Below are 13,599 nucleotides of genomic sequence, written 5' to 3' on the forward strand. Positions count from 1 at the left end.
ATTTTCTTTTGGGATCTTTTGAATGGTTTGCAGTGCAGCTAAAGACCCAAACGTCTTGTGGATGGCAGACAGTTTGAGGTTTTCTTTGTATTCAGTGAGGAAGTGAAACGGTACATGTCTGTACAGGAAGTGGACATTGACTTGTGACTGTCTCGTGTAACCTTATTGAGTGGAAAGAGGCAGAGCCCTGCTATTTCTAGAGCAGCTGTCCTGTAGATTTTAGCTGAGTGCTGCTGCTTTGTCAGTGATATCTTATTGTCTTAGCACATCTAACACAGCCTCTGTCTACCCTCTACCCAACCCCACCCCCTGCAGTGCGGCTGCCCTATTTCATTGACTTGAAAAGGCCACAAGACCATGGGTTGAACCACACCTATAACTTCTACCTGCAGCCAGAGACTGGTGTCAACATTGGTGTATGGTAAGAAGACATGCTCACACACACACCAGCTGCTTGGCTAAGACTGTGTGGGATGGATCTCGTACTTTCTCGCTCTCTACTTTCACATATCAAGTCAATGATGACACCGGTGACAATAGGAAAAATAATAATACTCAATGAGTAGTGACAATTAACAGGACACTACAGGCAGAAATGATTTAGGACAATAATGAAATGTTGAGTAGCAATGTTATTGCTCTGGTTGGTCGTTCCACTGACTGTCCCTATGGGTGTGGCAGGAAGCTACATATTTTGCAGCTAATATGGCATAAAGGTTTTTTTGTTCCATTAGATATTGGATTTTCTCCTCTGTTTTCAAACTATTTATTTTGGATACTAGGAAAGAAAAGTGTCCGCATGTCTGTATAGTTCCCGCAGTGTAGAAGAGAATGCAGCTCTGTCTTAACCTTTCTGAGGGCAGAGTGTGACGGTCAGGTTCTATTGCCAGGCTGCGCTCACTTAGTCTGTACGTAGTCACGGTGGTAATATAGTCTGCCACCGTGTACTGTCTGTTAAGGGCCAAATAGTGTTGACGTTTACTTAGATTTTTTTGTGGTGCCTTTCCAATAGGTGAGCTTTTCATGTTTGCTTCGTGATTTGGTTGGGACAGGTTTTCTGAGTGCTGTCCTGAGGCTTTGTTGGGTAGGTAGGGGTTAGTAAACTGAGCCAGCTGCCTGAGGACTCATTTCTATGGTCGTCTCTTGGCTTTTGAGGGCTTTGTAATGGTAGGAGTGGTGGTCACTTGTTTTTTAAATGATAACATTTGGTGGCTCTTCTTGGATATTAATCAGAAGAGGGAATTGGCCTAATTCTGCTCTGCATGCATTTAGAGTTGTTTTCTCTGTTCTCTGAGGATGCTCTTACAGAATTCTTCCTGCTGGGTTTCAGTAGGGGTGTTGTCCCATTTGTCATTCTTGCTTTGTAAACAGACCCCACACTTCACTGCCATATAGTGCAATTGGTTCTATTATTGATCAGAATATTTTGACCTCGATCCTAAGTGCTATGTCTAGTTTACTAGATTGTTCAATGGCATAGAAAGCCCTCCTTCCTTTCTTTCAGTTCATTCACGGCCAAGTTGAAGTTCCCTGTGGAGCACATTTTTTTGTCCTGTGTGTGTGTTATATGAGTGGAGTCTACTAAAAAGGCATGTTGGTTTCCCTGACATCTGGCCCTTTTCTGGAATATCATAATGTTTGTATTTTTGAGATGGACTCTTAGTGCCCAGGTTTGACAGAACTGTTGGATCTAATTGTGGCTGTAGCCCCTCTTGTGGGGGGACGGCGGCACCAGGTCATCTGCATACAGGAGACATTTTATTTCTGTGTCATTACGAGTGAGATCGGGGGCTGTTGATCGCTCAAGCTTTTTGATTTTAACATGTCAATTAGGGTATGTAAGGTATAAATATGGTCTGATGTTTGATTATTTGGCTGGAATCCAATTTTGACTTTTGCTCAGGACATTACTGCACTTTCTCAGTGACCACAGTCTGCTGTTCATGATGGCGTCTCTCGATCCCGCTCTCGTCTCTCCAAATGTTATTTGTCACATGCGCAGGAATACAACGGGTATAGATGGACCTTACGTGAAATGCTTACTTTCAAGCCCTTAACCAACAATGCAGTTCAAGAGTAGAGTGAAGCAAATATTTGCTAAGTAACACAATAAGATCACATGACAATAACAAGGCTATATACAGCAGGTACCGGTACCAAGTCAATGTGCAAGGATACAGGTTAGTCCAGGTAATTTCTCCATGTAGGTAGGGGTAAAGTGACTATGCATAGATAATAAACAGCTAGTAGCAGCAGTGTAAATAGTCTAGGTGGCTGTGTGATTATTTGTTCAGCAGTCTTATGGTTTGGGGGTAGAAGCTTTTAAGGAGCCTTTTGGACCTAGTGCTCCAGTACTGCATGCTGTGCGGTAGCAGAGAGGACAGTCTTGCAGAGAGGACAGTCTTACTCAGGTGACTGTAGTCTTCAAACATTTTTGTCCCTTCCTCTGACGCCGCCTAGTAGGTATATAGGTCCTAGAGGGTAGGGAGCTTGACCCCAGTGACATGTTGGGCCGTACGCACTAACCTTTGTATTGCCTTACGGTTGGTTGGATGCAGAGCAGTTGCCATACCAGGCGGTGATGCAACTGGTCAGGATGCAGCTTTATGACTTTTTGAGGATCTGGGGACCAATGCCAAATCTTTTCAGTCTCCTAAGGGGAAAAAGTTGTTTTCGTGCCCTCTTCATGACTGTCTTGGTGTGCTAGGACTATGTTAGTTTGTTGGCGATGTGGACACCAAGGAACTTGATGCTCTCGACCCGCTCGGCTACAGCCCCGTCAATGTTAAACCTCTCTGGGATATGTGGGACGCTAGCGTCAACAGCCAGTGAAATTTCTGGTCGCCAAATTCAAACAACAGAAATCTCATTTAAATTCCTCAAACATACAAGTATTATACACCATTTTAAAGATACACTTCTCGTTAATCCAGCCACAGTGTCTGATTTCACTTTGATCTTCATCAGAATGCACTCCCAGAAATCCCAATTCCACAATAAATGTTTGTTTTGTTCGATAAAGTCCATCAATGTCCAAATACATCCTTTTTGTTTGCGCGTTTTGCCCAGTAATCCAAATGCACAATGCGCGAGTCAGTTATATTACAGTTCGTCGAAACATGTCAAATGATTTGTACAGAATCAATCTTTAGGATGTTTTTATCATAAATCTTCAATAATGTTTCAACCGGACAATTCCTTTGTCTTTAGAAATGAAAAGGAATGCAGCTCGCTCTCACGGCCGCGCGCCTGACTTAGCTCATGGCATTCTGCCAGACCTCTTAGTCAAACAGCTCTTATTCCTCCCCCTTCACATTAGAAGCCTGCAACAAGGTTCTAAAGACTGTTGACATCTAGTGGAAGCCTTAGGGAGTGCAATATGACCCCATAGACACTGTGGGAAGTGAAGACACTTGCCAGACACTTGCCAGTTGGTCTGTGCATGCTCGGAGTACATGCCCTGGTAATCCCTCTGGCCCTGCAACCTTGTAAATGTTGAACTGTTTCAATGTCTTGCTCACATCAGCTATGGAAAGCGTGATCACACAGTCATCTGTAACAGCTGGTGCTCATGCATGCTTCATTGTTGCTTGCCTCGAAGCGAGCATGGTAGGCCCGTGTCACTGGGCAGTAGCTGGGTTTCCCTTTGTAGTCCATAATAGTTTGCAAGCCATGCCACATCTGACGAGCGTCAGAGGCGGTGTAGTAGGATTCAATCTTAGTCCTATATTGATGCTTTGCCTGTTTGATGGTTCGTCTGAGGGTTTAGCAGGATTTCTTATAAGGATCAGGATTAGTGTCCCGCTCCTTGACAGTGGAAGCTCTAGCCTTTAGCTTGGTGCGGATGTTGCCTGTAATCCATGGCTTCTGTTTGGGATATGTATGTACGGTCGCGGTGGGGGCAATGTTTTCGATGCACTTATTGATGAAGCTGGTGACTGATTGTAATACCCCTCAATGCCATTGGATGAATCACGGAACATATTCCATTCTGTGCTAGCAAAACAGTCAATTAGTGTAGAATCTGCTTCATTTGTCACTGGTACTTCCTGCTTTAGTTTTTGCTTGTAAGCAGGAGTCAGGAGGATAGAGTTATGGTCAGATTTGCCCAATGGAGGATGAGGGAGAGCTTTGTATGCATCTCTGTGTGGAGTAAAGGTGGTCTAGAGTTTAAAAAAATATGGATGGTTGTGTGTGTGTGTGTGTGTATATATGTATATATATATATATTTATGTTTCTCTCCTCTGGTTGCACATGTAACATGCTGGTAGAAATTACATCAAACGGATTTAAGTTTGCCTGCATTAAAGTCCCTGGCCACTAGGAGCGCCACTTCTGGATGAGCAATTTCTTGTTTACTCATGGTCTTGTACAGCTCGGAGTGCGGTCGTAGTGCCAGCATCAGTTTGTGGTGGAAAATAAATGGCTACGAAAAATATAGATAGTGTGGTGTGCAGCTTATCATGAGATACTCTACCTCAGGCGAGAAATACCTTGAGACTTCTTTAATATTAGACATTGTGCACAGACTGACAAATAGGCACACAACCCCGCCCTACCAGATGTAGTTGCTCTGTCCTGCCGATGCACGGAAAACCCAGCCAGCTCTATTATCCGTGTCGTCGTTCAGCCACAACTCGGTGAAACATAAGATATTCGTTTTTCATGTCCAGTTGGTAGGATAGTTTTGACCGTAGAGCATCCAATTTGTTTTCCAGTGATTGCACGTTGGCCAATAGAACCGATGGTAGTGGTGATTTTTCTCACTCTCCTACGAATCCTCACAATGCACCCCGGCCTTCACTCCCTGTATCTCCGTCTTTTCTTCATGTGAATGATAGGGATTTGGGCCTGGTCTCCAGGAAGAAGTATATCCTTTGCGTTGGACTCTTTATCCAGTTCTAGGTGAGTAATCGCTGGTGATGTCCAGGCGCTCTTTTCAGTCATAAGAGACGGTAGCAAATTAAGTTAAAAACAATGCGAAAAAGTAAACAAAAAAGCACAGTTGGTTAGGAGCCCGTAAAACGGCAGCCATGCCCTCCGGCGCCATTTGTATATGCTCTCTGTCTCTCTCTCTCACACAGCCCTCTCGCTGTCTCTCTCTCACACACAGCCCTCTAGCAGTCCCTCTGTCTCAGGGGTGTAATGAACTCCTCGGCTGGGAAAACAATAACGCACACCACACTGCCTCTCGGGGAAAAGGTGCAGTGTTTTTTTTGTGTGTCTGAGAATGATACAGAAGAGACTGGATCACAGGGGGGGGGGGACTACCCCAGTCCCTGTGGATGTTTACCGGCCGGGGGGGCAGGAACTTGAGCAGACTAACTGGGGAACGTTGACTGTGGGAAAGGCATGTTGAGCCCAGAGGAGTTTAGCAGTGTGGGTTGTGGTAGATAAAGACTAAAGGCTGAGGTGATGATATGTAAATAGACAAGTCTCTGTTCAGGGCTATTCTCTTAGAACATGGGGGTTGTGTGTCCAGTTATGTAAAACATGTAGCCTACTCCAATCTGCTAGTTCTTACAGTATAGTCTTTGTCCCCAGTTAGACTCAAGTACAGATGAGATGCTAGCATATATTAAACCAGTTTGCCCCACCCCACACCTCTTAGTCTATAGTAGGTGTATATCGTGTACATTGCTTACAGCTTTCTCCTTGTCTATATCACTGCTCCTGTTCTACCCAGGCACACAGTCCCAGACCAGATGTGGAAAGAGGCGCAGGGGAAGGACAGAGAGTGGTATGACAGTACCTTTAAATCGCCCTATCCAGTCATGCTGTACCTTCACGGCAACGCAGGGACAAGGTGATCATACATTTTGGTTTAAAAAGTACTTTTAATTGTACTATCTCAGTGCTACTCTGGTCCAGTACCCCCTGGCGTATACCCTTAACTCACATGACAACCTTCCACCTTTTAAATGTGTTTGTCGAAGCTGACTCACAATCTTGGAACTTGTACATATTAACACAATGTGCTCTTTAGAATGGCTGAGATGTTGCTTTACCATTCCTGGTTTATAAACTTGTCCATCCTGTCTGTTTCAGAGGAGGGGACCATAGAGTTCAGCTCTATAAGGTGAGAGGATGTCATTGCAAACACACTAACTTGCTTCGCCTGTATCCCACCCATACTGTATCTAGCTATATTGAGTACTGACCAACAAACAGAATTCAATACGTTTTTTGTGAATTGACCTTGCATTCAGTCTGATCTGGAGTTGAGATTTGATGTGTTTCGACTTCCCCTCCCCAGGTCCTTAGTTTATTAGGCTACCACGTAGTCACATTTGATTATAGAGGTAAGTGGGGTTCTACTTTGAGCTGTTTCTAAGTTTATTAATAATCACAATATCCCTTTTAAAAAGAATCTGATCTTAGATCACCATTCATCCCTTCTTCATACTTCTCTGGTTGTTCCAGGTTGGGGTGATTCAGACGGGAGCCCCTCTGAGAGCGGAATGACGTCAGATGCCCTGTTCCTCTACCAGTGGATGAAGGAGAGGGTGGGGAGCAAACCCCTCAACGTCTGGGGCCACTCACTGGGGACAGGGTAGGAACACGCATCTCTCTCATCACATTCAGCTCAACATTTCACAAATATGTTTTGTGTAAAATTAGAAACTCTTGTATGATTATGAACCAACAATTGGATGACCATATACTTTGGGTGAATTTGTTTGTACTGGTAAATCTGTCAATTTACAGAGTGGTAACTTTTAAATATGTATTTTTCACATTTTCCAGGGTGGCCACTAACCTAGTCCGACGTCTGTGTGACCGAGGTAAGCATCTGCTCATTAAGGCTGTGACTTCCGACCTCCCAGGCTAAATACAGTTCATTCGGAAAGTATTCAGACACCTTCCTTTTTCCACATTTTGTTACGTTACAGCCTTACTCTAAAATGGATTAAATATATTTTTTTTACCTCATCTACACACAATACCCCATAATGACAAAGCGAAAAAGGTTTTTGGAAGTCTTTGCAAATGTATTCAATAAAAAAACACACCTAAGTATTCAGACCCTTTGCTATGAGACTCAAAATTGAGCTGGTGCATCCTGTTTCCATTGATGTTTGTAAAACTTCATTGGAGTCCACCTGTGGTAAATTCAATTGGTTGGACCAGGTTGGGAAAGGCACACACCTGTCTATATAAGGTTTCACAGTTGACAGTGCATGTCAGAGCAAAAAGAAAGCCATAAGGTCGACGGAATTTTCAGTAGAGCTCTGAGACAGGATTGTGTCGAGCACAGATCTGGGGAAGGGTACCAAAAATGTCTGCAGCATTGAAGGTCCCCAAGAACACATTAGCCTCCATCATTCTTAAATGGAAGAAGTTTGAAACCACAAAGACTTCCTAGAGCTGGCTGCCTGGCCAAACTGAGCAATCAGGGTAGACTGGTTAGAGAAGTGATGTTCATTCTGACAACTCCAGAGTTCCTCTGTTGAGATGGCTGTCCTTCTGGAAGGGTCTCCCATCTCTGCAGCACTCTACCAATCAGGCCTTTATGGTAGAGTGGCTAGACAGAAGCCACTCTTCAGTAAAAGGCTCATGGCAGCCCGCTTGGAGTTTGCCTGGCACTATCCCAATGGTGAAGCATGGTGTTGGTGGTGGCAGCATTATGCTGTGGGGATGTTTTTCAGTAGCAGGGACTGGGAGACGAGTCAGGATTGAGGGAAAGATGAACGGAGCAAAGTTTCTAGATGAAAACCTGCTCCAGAGTGCTCAGGACCTCAGACTGAGGGGAAGGTTCACCTTCTAACAGGACAATGACCCTACACACGCAGCCAAGACAATGCAGGAGTGGCTTTGGGACAAGTCTCTGAATGTCCTTGAGTAGCCCAGCCAGAGTCCGGATCTGAACCCGATCGTACATCTCTGGAGAGACCTGAAAATAGTTGTGCAGTGACACTCCCCATCCAACCTGACAGAGCTTGAGAGGATCTGCAGAGAAGAATGGGAGAAACTCCCCAAATATGTGTGCCACGCTTGTAGCGTCATACCCAAGACGACTCGAGGCTGTAATCGCTGACAAAGGTGCTTCACGTGTTGCTGCCATGCTATGTTGTCTTAGGTCTCTCTTTATGTAGTGTTATCTCTTGTCATGTGTTTTTGTCCTATATTTTGTTTGGTATTTTTAATCCCAGCCCCCATCTCCGCAGGAGGCCTTTTTGCATTTTGGTAGGACTTCATTGTAAATAAGAATAAGGTCTTAACTGACTTGCCTAGTTAAATAAAATCAATATAAAATAAAGTACTGAGTAAAGGGTCTGAATACTTATGTAAATGTGATATTTCAGTAATTTTTATTTGATACATTTGCAAAAAAATTCTATACCAGTTTTTGCTTTGTCATTATGGGGTTTTGTGTACATTGCGGAAGAAATACAATTGAATCAATTTTAGAATAGGGCTGTAACGCAACAAAATGTGTAAAAAGTCAAAAGGTCTGAATACTTTCCAAATGCACTGTATGTACTTGATTTATGTAGACTTTAGTGAATGCAGGTGCTGCCTGTATCACGCAACAAAATGTTTTATATAAACAAGAGTCACACATTTTTAGAGTTTAAATAAAGTGGCCATAGAATTAAGGTGTTATATGGGTTGTTCCATGAAATGAGTGCCTTTTGCACTTTAAGTAGAAATATATCTATTTTTCAGTCTGTTATATTAAATTAAGTGCCCTTTTAAGATGGACCACATTTTAAAATGCAATAAATCAGATATTGTATATTAAATGTTATTAGTGATTCATAAATATAACTACTCCCTCCATTTAAAATAAATAAATAGGAACTTTTCAAGAGACATTGAACATCTAATAGTCAAATCACAGTGTAAAAGCAGGTGAGCTGGTTGTACTCTTTTTTTTCTTTCTGGTGTTTTGTTGTAGAAAAATGATCAGGTTGAGCTTAACACTTCAACCCTGCTACCCATAGATGGACAAGCAGGAAATGTTTGAACAATTTAAAAAATATATATGTCACGCTTGCATTCAACTACCCCTCCGTGCACACAACAAGCTACCATTCCCCCTGCCACAAGTGGATTCGAGGCTGACTAAAATATTAAGACTTCAACACTTTATTTGGCATTTAATAGGCATTTACTCTATAATCTTTTTTTTTTTTTACCTCTTGAAATGGTTATTTAGTTGAACATGTGCTCTTTATTACTGTTAAAATAAGGTCAAATAAAAATTCACCAAGTTAAACTATTCAAAAGTTGTTTAAATGAAGTGGGTCAATTTAACCTCTTTGTGTTGGGTACTTGGAGAGCCTGTTTTGGAGTCCAGGGTGGGATTCTGAAAAGTTTGACAAAATATTTAGACATTTATGTAACGTTACGTTTGAGGGGCACATGCTTGGGTCCACCGTGGACCTTTACAAGCATTCCTCACCCAATGGCCTGTACAGGTTGAATGCTCATACAGTATTATAAGGCTTCATCCCATTTTCAAGTATAGTCGATCACTTATCAGATCATAGCAAGTGAGAAACATTAACTTGGTATTGTGTACTACCGGAGGAACTAACTCATTGGCTGTTGACCTTAACACACCAGACACAAGGATCCTCTTCCAGTGGTAGCTCAAGTGTCCACAGCTTGAATTTTTCACTCATTTGGCTGGGTTACAGGGTCACCGAAAGTGGCTTGTTGTGACTGCTTTATTCAAGAAAGTGAATGTCTGAAGGAAGTGAATTCAAGGCAACTTATTGCTACATCTTAGATGCGTGTGGTTATGTTTCATGAAGATTGGTTTGATTTGAATGACTTTTCTATTTTCTAGGGACGCCCCCAAACTCCTTAGTCTTGGAATCTCCATTCACCAACATCCGAGAGGAGGCCAAGAGCCACCCCTTCTCTATGGCAAGCATTTCCTCTTAATCCCTTGACTACATGTTGAGTCTTATTTAATTGTATTTGATGTAATGTTTTTATTTTATTAGCTAGCGTCTGTGTCATTGCTTCTTGTAGGTCTACCGGTACCTTCCAGGCTTTGAATGGTTCTTTTTAGATACCATTTCAGCAAACGACATTCGATTTGCCAGTGACGAAAAGTAGGTTGAACTTGATTCTTTCCGGACCATTTAGGTTAACGTTAGATTTAAACTGGTGTCTTCATGCAAACTGCTTGTTGAGTCAATAAGATCTCTCTGACACACAACCATTCATTAAGAGCTCAAACCCTTGTATCAAATGTTATTTTAACAGACTGCGTGTTTGCATGTTAAAGAGCAGAGGCATAGTCTGAACCTGGGCGACCCAGGCTCTGTCCATGCCTTTTCTCCATGTCCTCTGGAATGTGCTGAGGGGACTAACTCGGAAGGTCAGACTTGTATTATAGGTGGCCTACAGAGGACATTCATCTGTGTCAAGACTTCCTTTGTGCAGTACTTTCTCGTGGAGTTGCCAAGCACTAGTAATAGTATAAGGGCCATTAACATACGACCAACCCTGCATTTTCAGACAGTCCCAAGATCTTCAGAGACTTGACTGTAATTTGAGCTTGTTTCTTCTCTTTTGTAGTGTGGACCACATATCCTGTCCATTGCTTATCCTTCATGCCGAGGATGACTCAGTCGTGCCCTTCCATCTAGGGAAGAAGGTATCCTTTTTAGTTTGGGCTTCATAATAGTCAGCCACATCGTGACCTCATACAGCCTTCATCTGGTCCTCCTTTTTCAAAGGACACAGGAAGCTATTTGATATACCAAAAAAAGCTAAGTTAATTTCATAGATTTAATACAGGTCATTAATAATCAGCTGTCGTCTTGAAAACGACTCACTTGTTGCTGTTCAAATTCCTATCATTTGAATGAGCTAAAATGTATAGTTTTTTTTTTTAATGATCTCTTTAAAATGCCCCAAATCTACTTCCCCAAAGTCAGATGTATTCTTGGATAGCATTTTTATGTCGCTGCGTCCAGTATGAATGAAGTTTGAGGTAGTTTTGTGAGCCAATGCAACTAACTTGAGCACAATGACTGCGTGCTAGCCGTTCCCGTAGACTTCCAGTCATTGCGCTAATGCTAGTTGGCAACTTCCTAGTATCCACAAGTTCATCTGACTCTGGGGAAGTTGATAAAGGACCATTGCCAAAATCCCAAACTATTCTGAGATTTGAGTCGAGCTACTGTATTATAGCAGATATATATTTACTGTTCTCTTTTTAATTAATTGGTTATCTCTTTCATTGGCTTCTAAAAAATAAATATGATCCTCGCAAATGTTCACCACTGCAGACCTCTGTAATGCTTTATAGCACAGAGGTCATAGTTCAGAGCAGGGCCAGGTCTATATTGGCTGTTCTTTTAACCTGGACTGAACACAATCCTCCCATTAATTCCATTGTGTTTATTTCCTTCCCCCTCCTCCCAGCTGTACAACATTGCTTCCCAGTCCAAGAGCCTGAGTGGACACAAGCTTCAGTTCATCCCCTTTCCTGTCTCTCTGGCCTACAAGCACAAGTTCATTTACAGGAGTCCTGAGCTGCCACACATACTCAGGTACAGCAACTAGACCAGTTGCGCGCACATACACTGTGGCAAGAAGTGTTTCACTGTTGACAATTTGTGTCTTGACCTTAGGCCAACTGAGCAGAAATGATTAAATGTAGACAATTAGTTGTACACTAGGTGTCTACATTCTTGCCTGCCTATGTACCGAGTTGTGCTAAACGTATTTCTGTTTTGATTTCATTTTTCTTCCAGTGACTTCCTTGGCACGAGTCATCCCCATGCATAACCGACAAGAACATTTCCACCTGTCCATTGTTTCCTCTTACAACACCCCCCCCTCCCACACACACACACATGCACACACACACTGAAACTATTTCACTGTATGCTTTATGGTTGGTGTACATATCTCATAAAACATTGAAATGTACACGCATGGACTGAAGAAGATGCATCCATTCCTTTATTTAGCATTCCTTTGACACCTACAATTCCTGCAAGACATAAACGGAACACTGGCAAAGAGCGAGGGATGGACAACTGGCTTGGCTTGTTGTCAAGGTTACACAAACCAAGAGGATGGCTTGAGCACAAAGATGAAATATGCACATATTTTAAGGAGCCAAGACAAACATCATGGAGTGGGAAGAACAGTGGATCGAGCAGGGAAGCAGTGTTTTTAATTGCACAATGTTTGGGGAATAGACATTCATACACAAGGCGAGGAAGGAGAACGTTTTTCATTTTACAACTCGTCTGCAGCACAGAGCAAATTCTGTTAATACCAGTCCAGTTTATTTTCCCAATTTTTTTATTTTTGTTACATTACAGATCATGATTTAAAAGTATCTATTATATTTGACTGATCTCAGATGAGAAGTTTTGGACTCTAGCTTTTCTCTATTTAAGGAAATGTATAACTTGAATTAAATATTATACATTTAACCTAACATTGATATTGGTTTTGGGCTTGTCAGTCTCATTATTGTCCGCCTTAAAGAGAAGACTAGTCGCTTTATTTTAGAACCCCTTAGGACACTTCAGGGCAAGCTCATTAATTTTACCATTTCAGGGAGGAAATTAACTGAAGAGCTGAGTTTTAAGAAATATGATTTCCACTTTCCAATTATAGGCTACCTCAAAGCAGAAATAACATATTAATGATTCGGTGCATAGGAAAGTGTTTACCTAAACTGAGAAGACCTAATGGAAATTTTAATTCCAAATCTCTTAGTGCTAAAACACAATCACCCAGCTAGTGGTTATTCCTGTTCAATCTTAGAAAGCGGTGTGTGAGTGATGGTGCATATTCCATTGTTGTGGTCAGAGGAAGACTAAAAAACATCTTTGTTCTCTTTGGTTTGATCGCAATTGACCGGTACCATAATGTAGGATGGAGCCAGAGAGGAGTGTGGCTGGGCAGTACCTGCAGTCCAGGAATGTCAGTGTGCCCATCCATCCAATGCACTTAACATTACTGAGTAAATTACCCCAATGTTACTTTTTGGACATCAGTGTTTACTAGTTGATGCAGACTTTTTTTTCTCTTCAATTAGGGCTACCCCACACTGGTAATGTTTGTTTGTAATTTATTGACCAAAGTACACCGTTACTGTTATTTTCTATTGGCTGTTCTATACTTTTTCAAATTGTAATTTTGTTATTTAATGAATGGTAAGTGGCCAGTTCTCTCTTCTGATGGTCACTTTCCCCTCTGGATTTGATGTTGAAATGTAACAGTTTTCACCAGCTATTTCTCAGTCTCTGCACTAAAGCAACAAGATGGCCACCAGGTCATCCAAAAACAAGTTATTTATTGTGGGGAATTCAATGCATCAGGTTAGGAAGTGCCCTCAGATGGTCAGGTTACGGTCTGTACTTAAGTTCATTTAATCACACAATGTAAGAGGGTAAAGGTCAGCTGTTCTGTAGCTTTGGAGTGGACATACTGTAAGTGGAAAAATGTCCTTTTCAATTTAGAAAAATGTATTATGTGCATGTACAAGTGGATGAGTATTGTTAGGTGGAGAGACTGTAGGCATTTCCCAGTTAAGGGTGAACATGTATAATTCTCAGACGACAACTTTATGCTGTGACACGATCTGATGAGAAATTAAAACAATCATT

At 42.0% G+C, this 13,599-nt stretch overlaps 1 protein-coding gene across 3 annotated transcripts in view; it reads left to right on the forward strand.

The window, feature by feature from the left end:
* The window catches only part of abhd12 (abhydrolase domain containing 12, lysophospholipase), a 28,143-nt gene extending 15,721 nt beyond the window's left edge, over positions 1-12,422 (forward strand). For all 3 annotated transcript variants that reach the window (XM_046358828.1, XM_046358826.1, XM_046358827.1), the window contains 11 exons: positions 316-421; positions 5,688-5,807; positions 6,050-6,080; positions 6,258-6,303; positions 6,425-6,554; positions 6,749-6,786; positions 9,801-9,880; positions 9,989-10,071; positions 10,541-10,619; positions 11,393-11,520; positions 11,725-12,422. In XM_046358828.1, coding sequence (XP_046214784.1) covers positions 316-421; positions 5,688-5,807; positions 6,050-6,080; positions 6,258-6,303; positions 6,425-6,554; positions 6,749-6,786; positions 9,801-9,880; positions 9,989-10,071; positions 10,541-10,619; positions 11,393-11,520; positions 11,725-11,758 — 875 coding nt within the window. In that variant the 3' untranslated portion in view covers positions 11,759-12,422. The remainder of the gene's footprint in view (positions 1-315; positions 422-5,687; positions 5,808-6,049; positions 6,081-6,257; positions 6,304-6,424; positions 6,555-6,748; positions 6,787-9,800; positions 9,881-9,988; positions 10,072-10,540; positions 10,620-11,392; positions 11,521-11,724) is intronic.
* The last annotated feature ends 1,177 nt before the right edge of the window (positions 12,423-13,599 follow it).

This window comes from Oncorhynchus gorbuscha, linkage group LG08 (assembly GCF_021184085.1).
Source record: "Oncorhynchus gorbuscha isolate QuinsamMale2020 ecotype Even-year linkage group LG08, OgorEven_v1.0, whole genome shotgun sequence".
NCBI lineage: Eukaryota > Metazoa > Chordata > Actinopteri > Salmoniformes > Salmonidae > Oncorhynchus > Oncorhynchus gorbuscha.